We start from the raw sequence: 13,313 nt of genomic DNA, 5'->3' as shown, positions 1-13,313 counted from the left end.
GTGCATGTTCATAGTTATTAATACCAAGAGGCTTATGAATGAAAACCGTCAGGTTCTCGTCCGCCTCCTCCCAACCCCAAGCCCAATCCCGAGAGGCAATCACTGTAAAATGTCACTGTTTATTCTGGATTTTATCTCCTTAGTTCTAAATATCTGCTTATATTGCTACACTTTGATATCACGACTATGTATTATGTATTTATGGTAGGAAAACATTGGCTATATTATACCACTTTTCCCCTCATCGTCCCAGTAAGTTATATAATTTAGTCAAAACAATAAAGTGTTTAGATTTTGTGACAACGTAGATTGACCACCAGAGTGTGTAATGATTACATTTCATTTCTTGTGCAACTTTTTGGTTTTTCCTAAAAATAAATGGCTCTTTCGCTTGCACATTTCTAAAAAACCTATTATTAAAATTTTACAAATTTTTCTATCATAACCACCATATAAAATTTTAAAAATTGTTTTTCACCCAGTGCTCAAGCCTATCAGATAATTTATCCTTTGTCCCTTTCTCCTTCGGGATGCCTCTGTTCTGCTCCGGTTTGAACCGGTTTTCCTCCAGGCCTGCTCAACAGCTGTCCTGAGACCTCTGTTTACTGCTCCTCTATTTTGAATCTACAGTTTCCTAGATCTCATATTTCTCTCTTTTTTGGTGTTCCCCCCTCATTTTGCTGGAATACATTCTCTAGTACCTTCCTAAGAAAAGGTGCATGGTAGATAAATGTTTTAAGTCTACCTGTTTGAAATGTCATTTATTTTCAGTACCTGATTCATAGTTTGGGTACAGAATCTCCATCGTAAATGATTTTCCCTAGAAGTGATTTTCAAGAATCATTTTTTGGTTGCTCCAATGTCTTATAAGAGTAGTCTGGTAGTATTCTAATTCTCTATTCTTTGTTATGTAACTCGGTTTTTTTTAGCCTCTAGGAGTTTTGCATTTCCTCTCTGTTCCTTACCTTCTTAAATTTCACGTTGATGAGCTTTGGGATCTGTGTTGTTTTTCTTCCTATTTTTGAGCCAGGTACTTGGTAGGCAGTGAGATGAGAGTCTCTCAATTCGGTAAATTTACTTATATTATTTCTTTTTCTTTGTTTTCTCTGTGTTCTTTTCCAGGAACCCCTGTTAGTCTGATGTTGGATATCCCGGACCTATCCTCTCTGATTTTTACCATTTATTTATTTTCCAATTCATTTTCTTAGAGACTTTCTTAACTTTATCTTCTAATTAAGAGTGAATCTGAGTGAATATTACATAAAATCCAAAGTAACATTGGCATGAATGAATAGTTCTTCTTTCATGTAAAGTAAGTCTGGAGATGGAGTGTCCAGGTCTGGTCCAGCAGCTCCGTGAAATTACCAGAGACCCTACTCTTCTCTATCTGCCATCCTCAGTGTGTGGCTTCTGTCCTCAAGGTCAAGGCTGCTGGGGTTCCAGCCATCACATCCATTTTTCAGGCATCAGGAAGCAGGAAAGCCAACTTAGTTCCCTTTAAGGAGCCTTCCTGGAAGTCCCACACAACTCTTAATTAGTTGTCTGTTTGCAGGAAGCTGCAAAGGAGCCAGGGAAATGTACTCTTTTAGTTGAGTAAATTGCCATTCTGAATAAAATCAGGGTTCTATTACTACAGAAAATGAATGACTCTTTCAATTGTTGATGTGTCGTAGTTTAATTGATGGCATTTTTTTCTTAATTGTTTGTGAAATCTTGGTGCATTGTACATTTAGTGGTGAAATAGATTAATGGAATATGGTGGCATGCTCTGCCCAACCCCACCCCGCCCCTTGTATCGAATATTTAGTTTTGACCATGACGTTTTTAATTTTTAAAAGCTCCTTCTTCTTCTTTGATTGCATCCTAATCTTGTTTCATGGCTACAATTTTCCTCTCATCTTTCTGGGGACTTGAAGTGAGAATTATTTTTTAAGTTTTCTTCTGCTCCCTTTGTTTCCTTTTAGTCCCTTTTTCTGTCTGAGTCTTTATCTTTCAAGTTGGAGGATTTTCTCAAATGTCTATAATTCGTGGCCAGACTTTTTGGTCCTTATTTTTTGGACAGCTTTATTGCCATATAATTCACTTACCATATAATTCACCTACTTAAAGTGTACAATTCAGCACTTTTAGTATATTCACAGAGTTGCAACCAGTTAATTTTACAACATTTTCATCACCCCCAAAATAAACCCCAAACCCATTAGTTATCACCTCCACCCCCCAGCCTTAGGCAACCACTAATCTGCTTTCTGTCTTTATAGCATTTTTAGATATTTCACATAAATGGACTCTTACAATATATAGTCTTTTGTGACTGGCTTCTTTCACTTAACGTTAAGTTTTTAAGGTTTAGCCATATTATAGCACATGTCAGGACTTCATTCCTTTTTATGGTTGAGTAATATCCCATTGTCTGGATACACCACATTTTGTTTATCCTTTCATCTGTCAGTGATGGGCATTTGGGTTGTTTCCACCTTTGGGCCATTGTGAATAATGCTGCTATGAACTTAATATACAAGTCTTTGTGTGGCCATAGCTTTTCATTTCTCTTGGGTAGATACTTAGGCATGGAATTGCTGGATCATATGTACTATTTATTTATTTATTTTTGGCTGCGTTGGGTCTTCCTTGCTGCGCGGGCTTTCTCTAGTTGAGGCGAGCGGGGGCTACTCTTTGTGGTGTGTGGGCTTCTCATTGCGGTGGCTTCTCTTGTTGCGGAGCACAGGCTCTAAGCACGCAGGCTTCAGTAGTTGTGGCTCGCGGGCTCTAGAGCGCAGGCTCAGTAGCTGTGGCTCATGGGCTTAATTGCTCCGCGGCATGTGGGATCTTCCCGGACCAGGGCTCGAACCCGTGTCCCCTGCATTGGCAGGCAGGTTCTTAACCACTGAGCCACCAGGGAAGTCCCCTCTTTTTACATTCTTGACAGTGTCCTTTGAAGCACAACCTTTTCCATTTTGATGAAGTCTAGTGTATCCTTCCTTTTGTTGTTCGGGCCATTTGTCCATGTCCAGTGACTGGGAACTCTGTGGACAAGGTGTGGGCCTTGTTACCTGCTGGACTTCTCTTTCAGGTGATCAGGGTTGGGGAACCAGCTGCTTTATTGAGGACACTAGTAAATGTCAGCATATTTACTGGACCTTTTCCTTTCCTGAAGTGGTTCAGTTTCTCCAAAGAAGACCCCTACTGTCCCCCGCCCCCTTGGCAGGGACATACGAACATTCTAGCAGTGGGGCAGGGAGAGGGCTACGGGAGCCGACCGTTTCTTAGGCAGCGTTCACCTCATGCCCTGGCTCCCACCCCCTCTTCTGACATGCCTGGTGTCCCTGAGACCTGACGCCCTCCTGTTTAATTTCTTCCCCTGATGTGTGGAGGGGGGGGCCCCGGAGGCCTGACCACCCAGTGTACAGCCTTTCAGCCGGTTCCTTGTGTCATATCCTGTGTCTCCCTGGCCATCACTGTCCTGGCCCCTCTCGTCCCGAGGATGGTGCTGACTTCTCACCCGTCACCCCTCTGAGGGCACTTTCAGGCTGTAACTCTTCTTGCGTCCTTTTTCCCGCAGAAGCCATCCTAGTTCAGATCAGCTGTCAGTCCCCTGGAATTTGTTGAATTCTCCTGTCCGTTTGGTCTTTTCTCCGTTTTCTTCGTGTGTGTGGTGCAGTGCATTAAAAAAGGTCTTTGCCCTCATCCTATCGGCTCTCTGGATGGGGAAATGTGAACTTGTACGGTCAGTCTCCCATTTTACCCAGAGGTCCACGAGGGCCACTGCTAATGGATCGGTAGCATTTGTTTGGAGTGCTGGGTTGAGGAAGATCTGGAGGGAGCCCTTCCTGGATTGACTGGTAATGTCTGCCATGGGTGCAGCAGGGGAGGGTAGTGTGCATTTCCTACATGTTTACCGTCCCTTTGTTTAGGTAATGAGGAGTCCTTGAAGGTTGTTGAATGGGGCATGGCCAGAGCTGTGCTTGGTTAGATGCATTAGCCATCCAGACTGACAGCTGCAATACAGACCGAGAAGGAGACCTCAGCCTCCTTAGGGCCTCAGCGGAGAGGCTGGCTTTAGAGTCTGATGTACGAGGCAGGATGCCAGGCTCCCTTTTCTCAGAAAGGGCTTAAACCATCTCATTTCCCTTTTTCTTCTCCCTCTTCTCCCTTCCAGCCCTGAACATGGGAGTTGGAACCAAGTGGCTTGGTTGTCAGCAGCTGACTAGCACTGGTACCATCCGGCCAGCGGTGGCAACTCCCACCTCCTGCTGTGTGTCCAGGGAGGGTCCTGGCCTTTCCTTAGGAGAGCCTACGCCCTCTGTCGCCCGCTCCTTCCCCCACCCCCCAAGCCTGTCCAGGCTCAGCCTTGACTCGGAAGAACGCCCTTGGCTCAGCTACCCCGAGGGTTCAATTTAAGGTGACCCCTGACCAGGGAGGCCTGGCTGGCAGGAGGCGTGTGGGAACACCACCCTGGTCGTGGCAGATAGCATACTGGGGGCCCTTTTCACCAGCTTCAGCCTTCTTTCAGTTGGTGACAGTATTCTGTATTCTTCTAGCCACCATCCAAATGAGAGCCATCCTAGGCCCCCATTTCACAGATGGGGAGACTGAGGCATGGAGTAAGCAAGGGTCTGGCTCTGAGACCCACAGCCTGGGCAAGCCTTGCTCCTGTAGTCCTTCTTGTGATGCACACGCCGAGGTAGGTCAAGGCAGTCGGCGGAAGGTCACCCCAGGCACCGTTCATAACCTGACTTGTACTAGCACATTTCATCCTTGCCACACCTCTGAAGGGAGGTACAGCTGACAGCCTCGTTCCGTACAGGGGAAGGTGAGGCACAGAGAGGTGAAAGGATGTGCCGGGCAGCCCAGTTCGTAGTGGCAGAACCAGGATCAGAGCCAGCCAGCCTAGCTCTGGGAGTGTGCTCGGAACCATCACCCCAGACCATCCTGCCTTGCCGGGTGGCTGGGGTCCCCCGCGCGGCCCCGTGTTCCCCCTGCTCCTGGTGGAGAAGGCTCTGGATAGCCTAAAAAAGGGCCCCCAGCCCCTGAGGAAGGGCAGCTAGTGGGGGCAGGGAGAGAGCAGTCTCAGCTGTGCATTCAGTGTCGAGCCGGGCACTTGGGGTTCTTGGGTCTTCTAGAGCCCAGGCTTCCCTTCCAGGAGATGGGCCGGGGTGTCCTGCCTAGAGATCAGAGCTGGCAGGTGGGGAGGAGGACCAGAGGATCCTTCTCCTACCTGGCTCGCGGCCCTGGTCCTCTCCTTCCTTCTGACTCTGGGGAGGCTGGAGGTGGGGGTGAGGGGAGGAGAGAAGGTGGAGACGGTGGTGCTGGGCAGCGTGATTGGGCAGGTTCCACGTCGGGCCTCTGTGCTCCGTCCACGGGCTGCGCACACAGCCCGTGCCGTGCGGACCCGATAGGAGCTTGCGTTCCGAGTGGGAGAATCAGAGCAGGTCTCGCCTGCTCTGTGTGGGAGGGGGTGGGCTACCAGTGAGCCCTCCCAGCGTGTCAGGAGAGCGAGGCAGGCAGCAGAGGGCCCAGCTGGAGAGCTGTGTTCCGAGGGAGTCTGGGCTCCTCTGGGCCCTGTTTCTCCACCTGAAAAGTCAGCACTTTGTCCCGGAGGGCCTGCGAGGGGCTTGTGTCTGAGGACCCTGATGAGTGGGGTCAGCTGGGGGTGGGAGGGTGGGCACGTGGGCAGCCAGGGCACCTTGGCCGTCATCCGGTTCCTCTCCTCCTGTGTGGGGGAGGTAGAGGCGCCAGGGAAGGACAGACCTGGGATGTGGGAGAGGAAGGTCTCCTGCTTGCTAACCACGGGACATGGGGTCCTCCCAGGCAGCCCCGGCGCCCTAGCCGTCTGGAACCCTCCTCTCCTGCGCCCTGGCCTGTAGCGGGTGTGAGACTGACCGCACAGTTAGGAAGGGACGCTGCCGGGAGAGGACAGTGTCGCCGCACACACCCCCCTCGCCCCGCCCCAAAGCCTGGTGGTTTTCTTGTCCGGCCCCAGGCCCCGGGCACGCAGGCTGCGGAGTGGGCCAGAGCCCGCTTGGAGTGGCAGGAGGGCTTTGATGCCCCAGCGCGGCCTTCTGTCCCCCTCCTGCCGATGGTACTGTTCTCTTTGGTGGGGACGGCTAGTAAGTGGTCGGCTTGCGGTCCGCCGGGACTCATAGGTTCCAGCTGGCGGTGGCATTGGGGGCAGGAGGGGCTGGGTGTCAGGCTGTGCTCCGTGGATGTGAGATGCAGGGGCTGAGAAGCTCCCAACTCCCCCAGGACATGTGAGACCAGCAGAGGCCACCTCTGTCCTTAGGCAGTGGGAGAGGGGACTCTTACACACCGATGGCCGTGAACTCCAGTCTGCAGATTGGAAATGCCGGGCAGAGCTGGGCCGAGGCCAGGCAGGGAGGACAGTACCCCAGACCTTCCTCCGTCGAAGGGCCCTGACATTTCTCCCAGGCACATACCAGCCCATAACAATGAATCTGAGCCCCCTGGCCCCCAGGCCCGGCTGTCCCGGCTCATCTGTCAGCCACCCGATCCGCTGCACCTGTTCCAGGCCCAGCCTGTGAGCTTCCACTGCACCGCAGCTATGAATAGGGTGGAGGGCAGGGGGCGGCGGGGGCGCTCTCAGGGTAGCGTGGGGGCAGCTTTGCTCTCAGGCTGAGGAGGCAGAGACGCTGAGCGTGTGCGCGGAGGTGCTCAGACTGGGGGTACGCGGTGGGGCTGCAGGAGGTGGTGGGTCGCAATTAGGACGGCACTGAGGATGGTGAGGTTCTGTGGAGTGTGCGCTTTTCGCTGGCCGGCGTCCCCCGGGACCAAGCAGTGGGGCCATAGGGGAGGTTCTGCGGCAGACGCTGGACCGCCAACGTCCGAGAGAGATGAGACGTCTGAGACTTTCAGCTCTACCCCATCTCCTTCTCTCTCTCTCTCTCTCTCAAGCACCAGCTCACCTGTCCGACCTGCTCCCCAACAGGTCACACACTCCTTGAGAGCAGAGACAACACGGCAGCCTCTTTGGGCCCCCCCTGTCCTGGCCATCCTGGGCCAGGCAGGATAAACGGGCAACGGAGTTGATTGGAAGGACCAGGCGAGTGGGAGGCGATGCCGAAGCCCCTGGAGTGTCTTTGGGCCGGGGCGGGGCTCCGAGGACTGCCAGGGGTGCAGGAGGTGGAGGTCCCCTTGTGAGCACAGGACCGCTCCTCACCCAGAGCCGCCGAGAGGTTCAACAGCCACGCGCCACTCTGTGGCAGGCATGCCGCGTGCCGGGCCTGAGCCCTGGGAGAGCTTGGTGCCCGCCTCGAGGGTGCTTACCATCTGGAAGGGGCAAGGCCAGGCCCTGCCAGCACAGGGTGGTGACGGGCACGTCCCATCCCCGCGGGGTGCTGGGCAGCTGCTACCTTGTGCGCTGGGGAGAGCCTGGAGGGGCCGTGCCAGCCCTGCCCGAGCCCGGTGCACAGTGCACGGACTCACATTTCTTCATTAACAGTTAGGTGATTGTTTTCATATCTATTAGGAGAAACAGAATCCCTGATGTCACGGATGTGACTGCTTAGAATAAGAATGAGTTGATTTGAAAGAAACCGTTAGGGGTGGAGTGGGGCGTGTGGTGAGTGGTACGTGAATAGCATCAATCAGGAGGAGGACGGCGGTGGCCGCATCTGGGAGACATCAGTTCATGTCCTGGCCTCGCCCCCTCATCCGGGTGCCTGCCCTCCCCCAGAGCCGGACTCCTTGCCAGCTCCTTTCCAGGCACGGTCCGCATTCCTGCCCTGCGCTTCTGTATCTCAAGCACACACAAACTGTCTGTTCCCCAGGCCTTTTTGAGGAAGTCCGACAAACTGGGTGTCCGAGGAGGAGCATGTGACTTAGTAGAGAGAACAGGAGACAGAGAGCTGGTGCTGGTCCCAGGGGCCAGGTTTAACTGCACAGCCCGTCACAGCGGCAGTTAATTCCCAGCCCACCGAAGGCCTGGCCCACCTCCGCAGGCCCCTGGGCGCCCCCTGCCCTGCTCCACGCCCACCACAGAGGGGGGAGACTGCTGCTTATTTCGGAGTTTAGTTTTCTCTTTTTCTTTTTTCTGGCCACGCCGTGCAGCTTGCGGGATCTTTGTTCCCCGACCAGGGATTGAACCCAGGCCCCCAGCAGTGGAAGTGCAGAGTCCTAACCACTGGACTGCCAGGGAATTCCCTGTAATTCATTTTTTTCTTTCTTCCTAATGGCCCCATGAAAGCCCTTGCTGGGCACACTGAAATGTATGCCATCTAGGTCAACATGGAAACAGCCTTTATTTTCATCATAAAAGTAACACATCCTTGTTCTGCTTTATGACCTGCTTTTTTCTTTCTTTCCGCTCAGCATTATGTTGTAGTCAGTTCACAATAGTAAATACAGGTCCCTCTCGACACGGTGTGTGGCTCTGTAGTATTTCTACCGTGCCTCAGACAGTTGCCCCCTGCCAGTCTAGAGAGTGTACTTGCTCTTGGAAAACTTCTTTCCCCAAAGGAGAGAAAAGTAACGACTTTGATGGCCAGGGGCAGAGCAGCCCGGGGCCCGGCTCTGAATCGTGCTGGAAACTTCCTGGGGTTCTGGGGCCCCCTGTAACTGTGCAGAAGAGTCCTTGGGGTCAGAATCCTTATCGCGGTCAGGAGCTCCCCTGCGTTTGTGGGGCTGCACTCTGGGTCCCGCTGGGCAGTGATTTGGGACGAGTTGTGTGGATGGGGGCTTCCCCCTAAGAATAAGCCTTTTGCGATCTGTTTGCACACTGCTTCTGAGTCTGAAGCTGCTCTGTTAGCACCCTGACTCAAATGGGGTGATTGGCTGTGGAGCCCAGGTTCCGGGGTGGGGACCCCTCAATGGTTGGGGGCTTCGCCGAGGCACCGAACGGGCACCAGAGTTGGAGCCTGAGGACCCAGGGCCCGTGACTCATCCACTCTGGCCTTGGGCAAGGCCTGCGGTCGGGGAGACTGAGATCAAACTGAGGCCCCCGTCCTGCCTTGTCCCCCCTTGCAGGGAGTGGGTGTGAAGTCATGAGTCTTATTACCCGCCTTTCCTGGGGGGGCAACTTCAAATCGCCCCAACGTGCAGCAGGAGGCGCCCTGGACCCTGCCTTCAGGCACGAAGCTAATCAGAGGACCGGGGGCTCCCACACCAGGCTGGGGAGGGTGTTCCCTTTGGCAAAGGGACTCGGTGAGAGGGTGCTAGCCAGACTTCTGTTGTGCACAGAGCTCTCAGAGCAATTGCAGAGGAGCCCAGCGGAAGGAGGCTGGTGCTGGGGAGATTGGTCCGGAGGCAGAACAGAGATGCAGAAGGTCAAGGGTGGCTGGGCTCGCGGTGCCCCAGAGATGGCGAGAGGCCAGCCCCCAGAGCCATTGCTGAAGGGACACCGGCAGGGCCCTAATGCTCTAAAGACCGATTTGGGGCCCCGCCTGCTGGGCTGTTGGTACCCCGTGGGCAGCAGGGCCGGGAGCTGATGCAGGCCCAGGTTCTTGCCATTGTTTGGGGCACACGACCTGACTTTACACCAAGCCTGCGTGTGGATGGACGGGGGAGCTTTCCGAGGTCCTGTGTCCACGTTTTTTCTGAGCCCCCTGATGGCGTCCTGGCCCTGGGGCCTGGGCTGTGGCCCCAGAGGCGGCCTCGGTGCCGCCCCCAACAGGGTCCCTCTGAGTTACCGCCCCTCCTTGGTCTCCCCTTGTCTCCCTCCAGGCAGACCTCAACACCAACATCGAGGATGAGGGCAGCTCCTTCTACGGGGTGTCCAGCCAGTACGAGAGTCCAGAGAACATGACCATCACCTGCTCCACCAAGGTCTGCTCCTTTGGCAAGCAGGTGGTGGAGAAGGTGGAGGTGAGCACGCACCGCCGCTCGCCCGCCTGGGCGCCAGACCGTCGCGCCCCTGCGGCCCGGGCTTCTCACCTCTGTGCCCAGATATGTCTGAATGAATGCAGTCTGACCCTTGCCGTGCCTCATCACTGACAACCCACCTCACGTCCAACACAAGCAGAGCACCTGCCCCCACCCCATCCTGGTGGGTCTCACCTGTTGCCCGTCAGGTCGCGGGGAACCGTTCCAACACCCCAGAGCTGAGCTCCCCTACACCTCTTAACCCACGACCCCTCGGGTGGAGTCCGGGCAGCAGCGGTCTCTGAGAAGCTCTTCGAGTTAGTTATTTCCAGTGAAATTTTAATTTTGAGATCGTTGTGGACCCACGTGCATTGGTAATCCCTTCCCTAGTGCCCCCGATGGCAGCATCTTACATACCTAGAGTGGACCATTAGCAACCTGGCTCTTGACGCCGATGTAGCCCACCAACCTGATTCAGATTCTGTCCGTTTACACGCACTCATTTGTGTGCATGCCTGTGTGTGTGTGCCCAGACGTGTAGCTACACATACGTGACGGTTCCGTGGCCACAAGGTCCCTGTGGCCCATCCCCCATGTGCGGCCGGGATTGAGCTGTCATTCCGTCCCCGTCTCCACGTCTTTAAGCTCCTTCCTCCGATACCCGGCGTCCGGGTCACAGGGGGCGGGGGGTGCTCTGTCTCGAGGGCTCCCTGGGCTCTGCCCGTCCTTCCCACTCAAGGCCGAGCGGGTTGTGGAGCTTCCTCACGGAGCTGGCCAGGCTGGCTGTGGGCAGCGGCCTCCTAAGCCCCGCTGTCCCTGGGCCCTGCAGACCGAGTACGCGCGCTACGAGAACGGCCACTACTCCTACCGCATCCACCGCTCGCCACTCTGCGAGTACATGATAAACTTCATCCACAAGCTGAAGCACCTGCCCGAGAAGTATATGATGAACAGCGTGCTGGAGAACTTCACCATCCTGCAGGTGTGTGCGCGCAGGGGTGTGTGCAGGGGTGGGGGCTGAGAGTGGGCGCTGGGCAGAGAAGACGGCATGCTGTCTCCTGGGCCCCGACGCCCTCCTCCCCTCACCCCTGCAGGTGGTCACCAACAGAGACACGCAGGAGACCCTGCTGTGCGTCGCGTACGTCTTCGAGGTGTCGGCCAGTGAGCACGGGGCTCAGCACCACATCTACCGGCTGGTGAAGGAATAAGAGACCAGGGAGCAGGGAGGGGGGCAAGACATCGTGTGTGCAGGGACGTGGGGAGGGGACCCGCGGGGGCAGCCCCCCCCAAAGCGCCAAGAGAGTTGAGGTCATGACTCTTCTACCCAGGAACAAACTGCCTGAACCCGCAGTGCCTAAGCCCAATAAACCCAAGATCTGTGCATCTTCAGAGGCCCCATCTGGCTGTGTGAGCCTCGGGAGGGGCTGAGGGAGCAGGGGGCTGGCTGGGAAACAGGCCGGAAGCAGCCCCGGGGTGCGGTCCTGAAGCCAAGGCCCCAGTGGACTCAGCCAGGAACGTCCAGATGCTGAAGCTCAAGATGGGACAGCCGCTGCGCTGCACTGGAGCCGCTGCCCCCCCGCTGCCGGCCACGCTGGGAGGCCTGAGGGCGGGCGTGGGTCCTCGGCCTGTGCGTCCTGTGTGGGCACCTTGGCCACCTGGGAGTGATGGATGCATCCGCCCTGGCCACCTCTGCTGCTGCTGCCCCAGGACAGCCGACAGGGAGGCCCGGCCCAGTCCCGGGGGGTGGGTTTCGGGTGTGGAGGTGACTGAACTCTCAGGAGGTTGGAAGTGGATGCGGTCAGAGCTCTTTAGGTAGTTTTCATCCATCTCCAGGCATGGGCTCCGTGGCCACACTGGCTGCCTTGGGGGGGGGGTGGGTCCCAGGTCAGGGGAGCCCGAGACAGTGAGGGTGGGAGTGCAGTGGTGCAGCCAGCTTTTGAGTGTGGGTGGTGAGGCCGGAGTCACGTGGCCTCCTCTGTGGTGGTGAAGGCCAAGACAGTTGGTCAGAGGTCTGTGGTGGACCAGTGGTTTCTGAGACCACCCAGTCTGGATGGTCTGTGAGTCTCACCGCAAACCCCTCCCAGCCAAGAAGCCTGCCGGGTGCGCCTTGGAGCAGCCCAGGCTGTCCACGCCCTCCCTAAGTCCACTCCCTACCTAAAGGTCAGGTTCTGTGCCCCCCTCCCCCCTGGGCCTGGAGGAGACCCACCGAGTGATTTCCCTGGTCTGTTGCTCCTGGGAACGGGCCTCAGTCCTCGTGTGCCCTGCTGCCCGAGCTGTCTCAGCGTGAGTGTCCTTCCTCCCTGTAAAGGGGGATGGGCTTAGTGAGGAGGAAAGATCTTGTCGGTAAAGGGCCTGGTGCAAGATGCACTGAATACAGTAAACATTATTATCATCCCCTTATCCCTGCCCTCGGGGCGCTCGGGGCCCGGCTCTTTGCTGCCATCTAGCGGCCATTTGGTATCACCTCTAGTGGGGAACCACAATTCCAGGAGCCTGGAGCCGAAGAGGAACAAGATTCAACCTGCAGGTGTTGTGTGTGCCCAGCACTCAGGGAGATGTATGGGGATAAGAGGCGAGTAAGACGACGTTGAGGAGGTGTTACGGAGCAGTTAGGAGCGAGGGCTCTGGAGTCAAGCTGCTAGGATTGCAATCCTGGTGCTCAGCTACAGACTAGCTGTGTGGCCTTGGGGCAAGTTACCTAATTTCACTGTGCCTCAGTTTCCCCGTCTGTAAAATGGGTATAACAACAGTACCTACCTCGTGTATGCAGAGTGCCTAGCACCGTGCCGAGCGCACAAGTGTGTTCAATACCTATGTGTTATTATTCATAGCATCTGACTCCTTTCAGTCTGAGAAGTCAGCTTAGAAAACTCTTTAAGTGGGGTGAGCGGTCCTCAGAGCAACTCGAGTTCAGAGGTGGGAGGGGGCAGGGCGTGGAAGGTTTGGGGAAGAGGGGGAAATTGAGAGGGGCTGCCCCTTGAAAGAGGGGCAATGTCTAGATAAGCAGCCTGTGGACGGCTGCTAGGCTCCATGCCAAGTTGTGTGACCCTCCTGCGTGCGGGGACCCGGCTCTCACTTACAGATGATGTGATGTGGAGGGGGCCTTGGGGTCCCTGAGAAGCACTCACACGTCCTCCTCTGGTTAGTGTCTGGTAAGGCTCTCCCACCCTTCCCCCTCCCAGCCCCTGTTTCCGGGGCTGTCAGCATAAGGGGAGCTCGTGACGCCTGCCCTCCCAGCACGACTAAACCTTCCAGCAAGGGCTTGAGAAGCGTGTGTGAGCAGCCTCTGGGCCCTGGGACGGATGCACAAACTAGGCCCCTCGTTTTGCATTGTGGGTGAGGGCTGCCAGTGCAGCCGTCGGGGCCACGTGTTGGCTGTGAGTCTTCCCTTCTCTTTAGGAACTGACCTCAGTAGCCTAAGAGACAGTGACCTACTTAGAGCTGGAAAGTCCAAACCGGTCAGCCACGGAGGACACAGATACAGGCGCCTCTCCCCA

General features: G+C 55.5%; 1 protein-coding gene across 1 annotated transcript in view; it reads left to right on the top strand.

Annotated features, from left to right (window-relative positions):
- Nucleotides 1-11,205, top strand: part of TEAD4 (TEA domain transcription factor 4) — a 77,058-nt gene extending 65,853 nt beyond the window's left edge. The window contains exons 13-15 of the mRNA XM_061206695.1: nt 9,679-9,819; nt 10,646-10,798; nt 10,911-11,205. Of these exons, the coding sequence (XP_061062678.1) occupies nt 9,679-9,819; nt 10,646-10,798; nt 10,911-11,024 (408 nt within the window). The 3' untranslated portion in view covers nt 11,025-11,205. The remainder of the gene's footprint in view (nt 1-9,678; nt 9,820-10,645; nt 10,799-10,910) is intronic.
- The last annotated feature ends 2,108 nt before the right edge of the window (nt 11,206-13,313 follow it).

This window comes from Eubalaena glacialis, chromosome 11 (assembly GCF_028564815.1).
Source record: "Eubalaena glacialis isolate mEubGla1 chromosome 11, mEubGla1.1.hap2.+ XY, whole genome shotgun sequence".
Classification (NCBI taxonomy): Eukaryota; Metazoa; Chordata; class Mammalia; order Artiodactyla; family Balaenidae; genus Eubalaena; species Eubalaena glacialis.
Note: the sequence above shows the minus strand (reverse complement) of the source record. Positions and strands in the feature narration are given on the sequence as shown.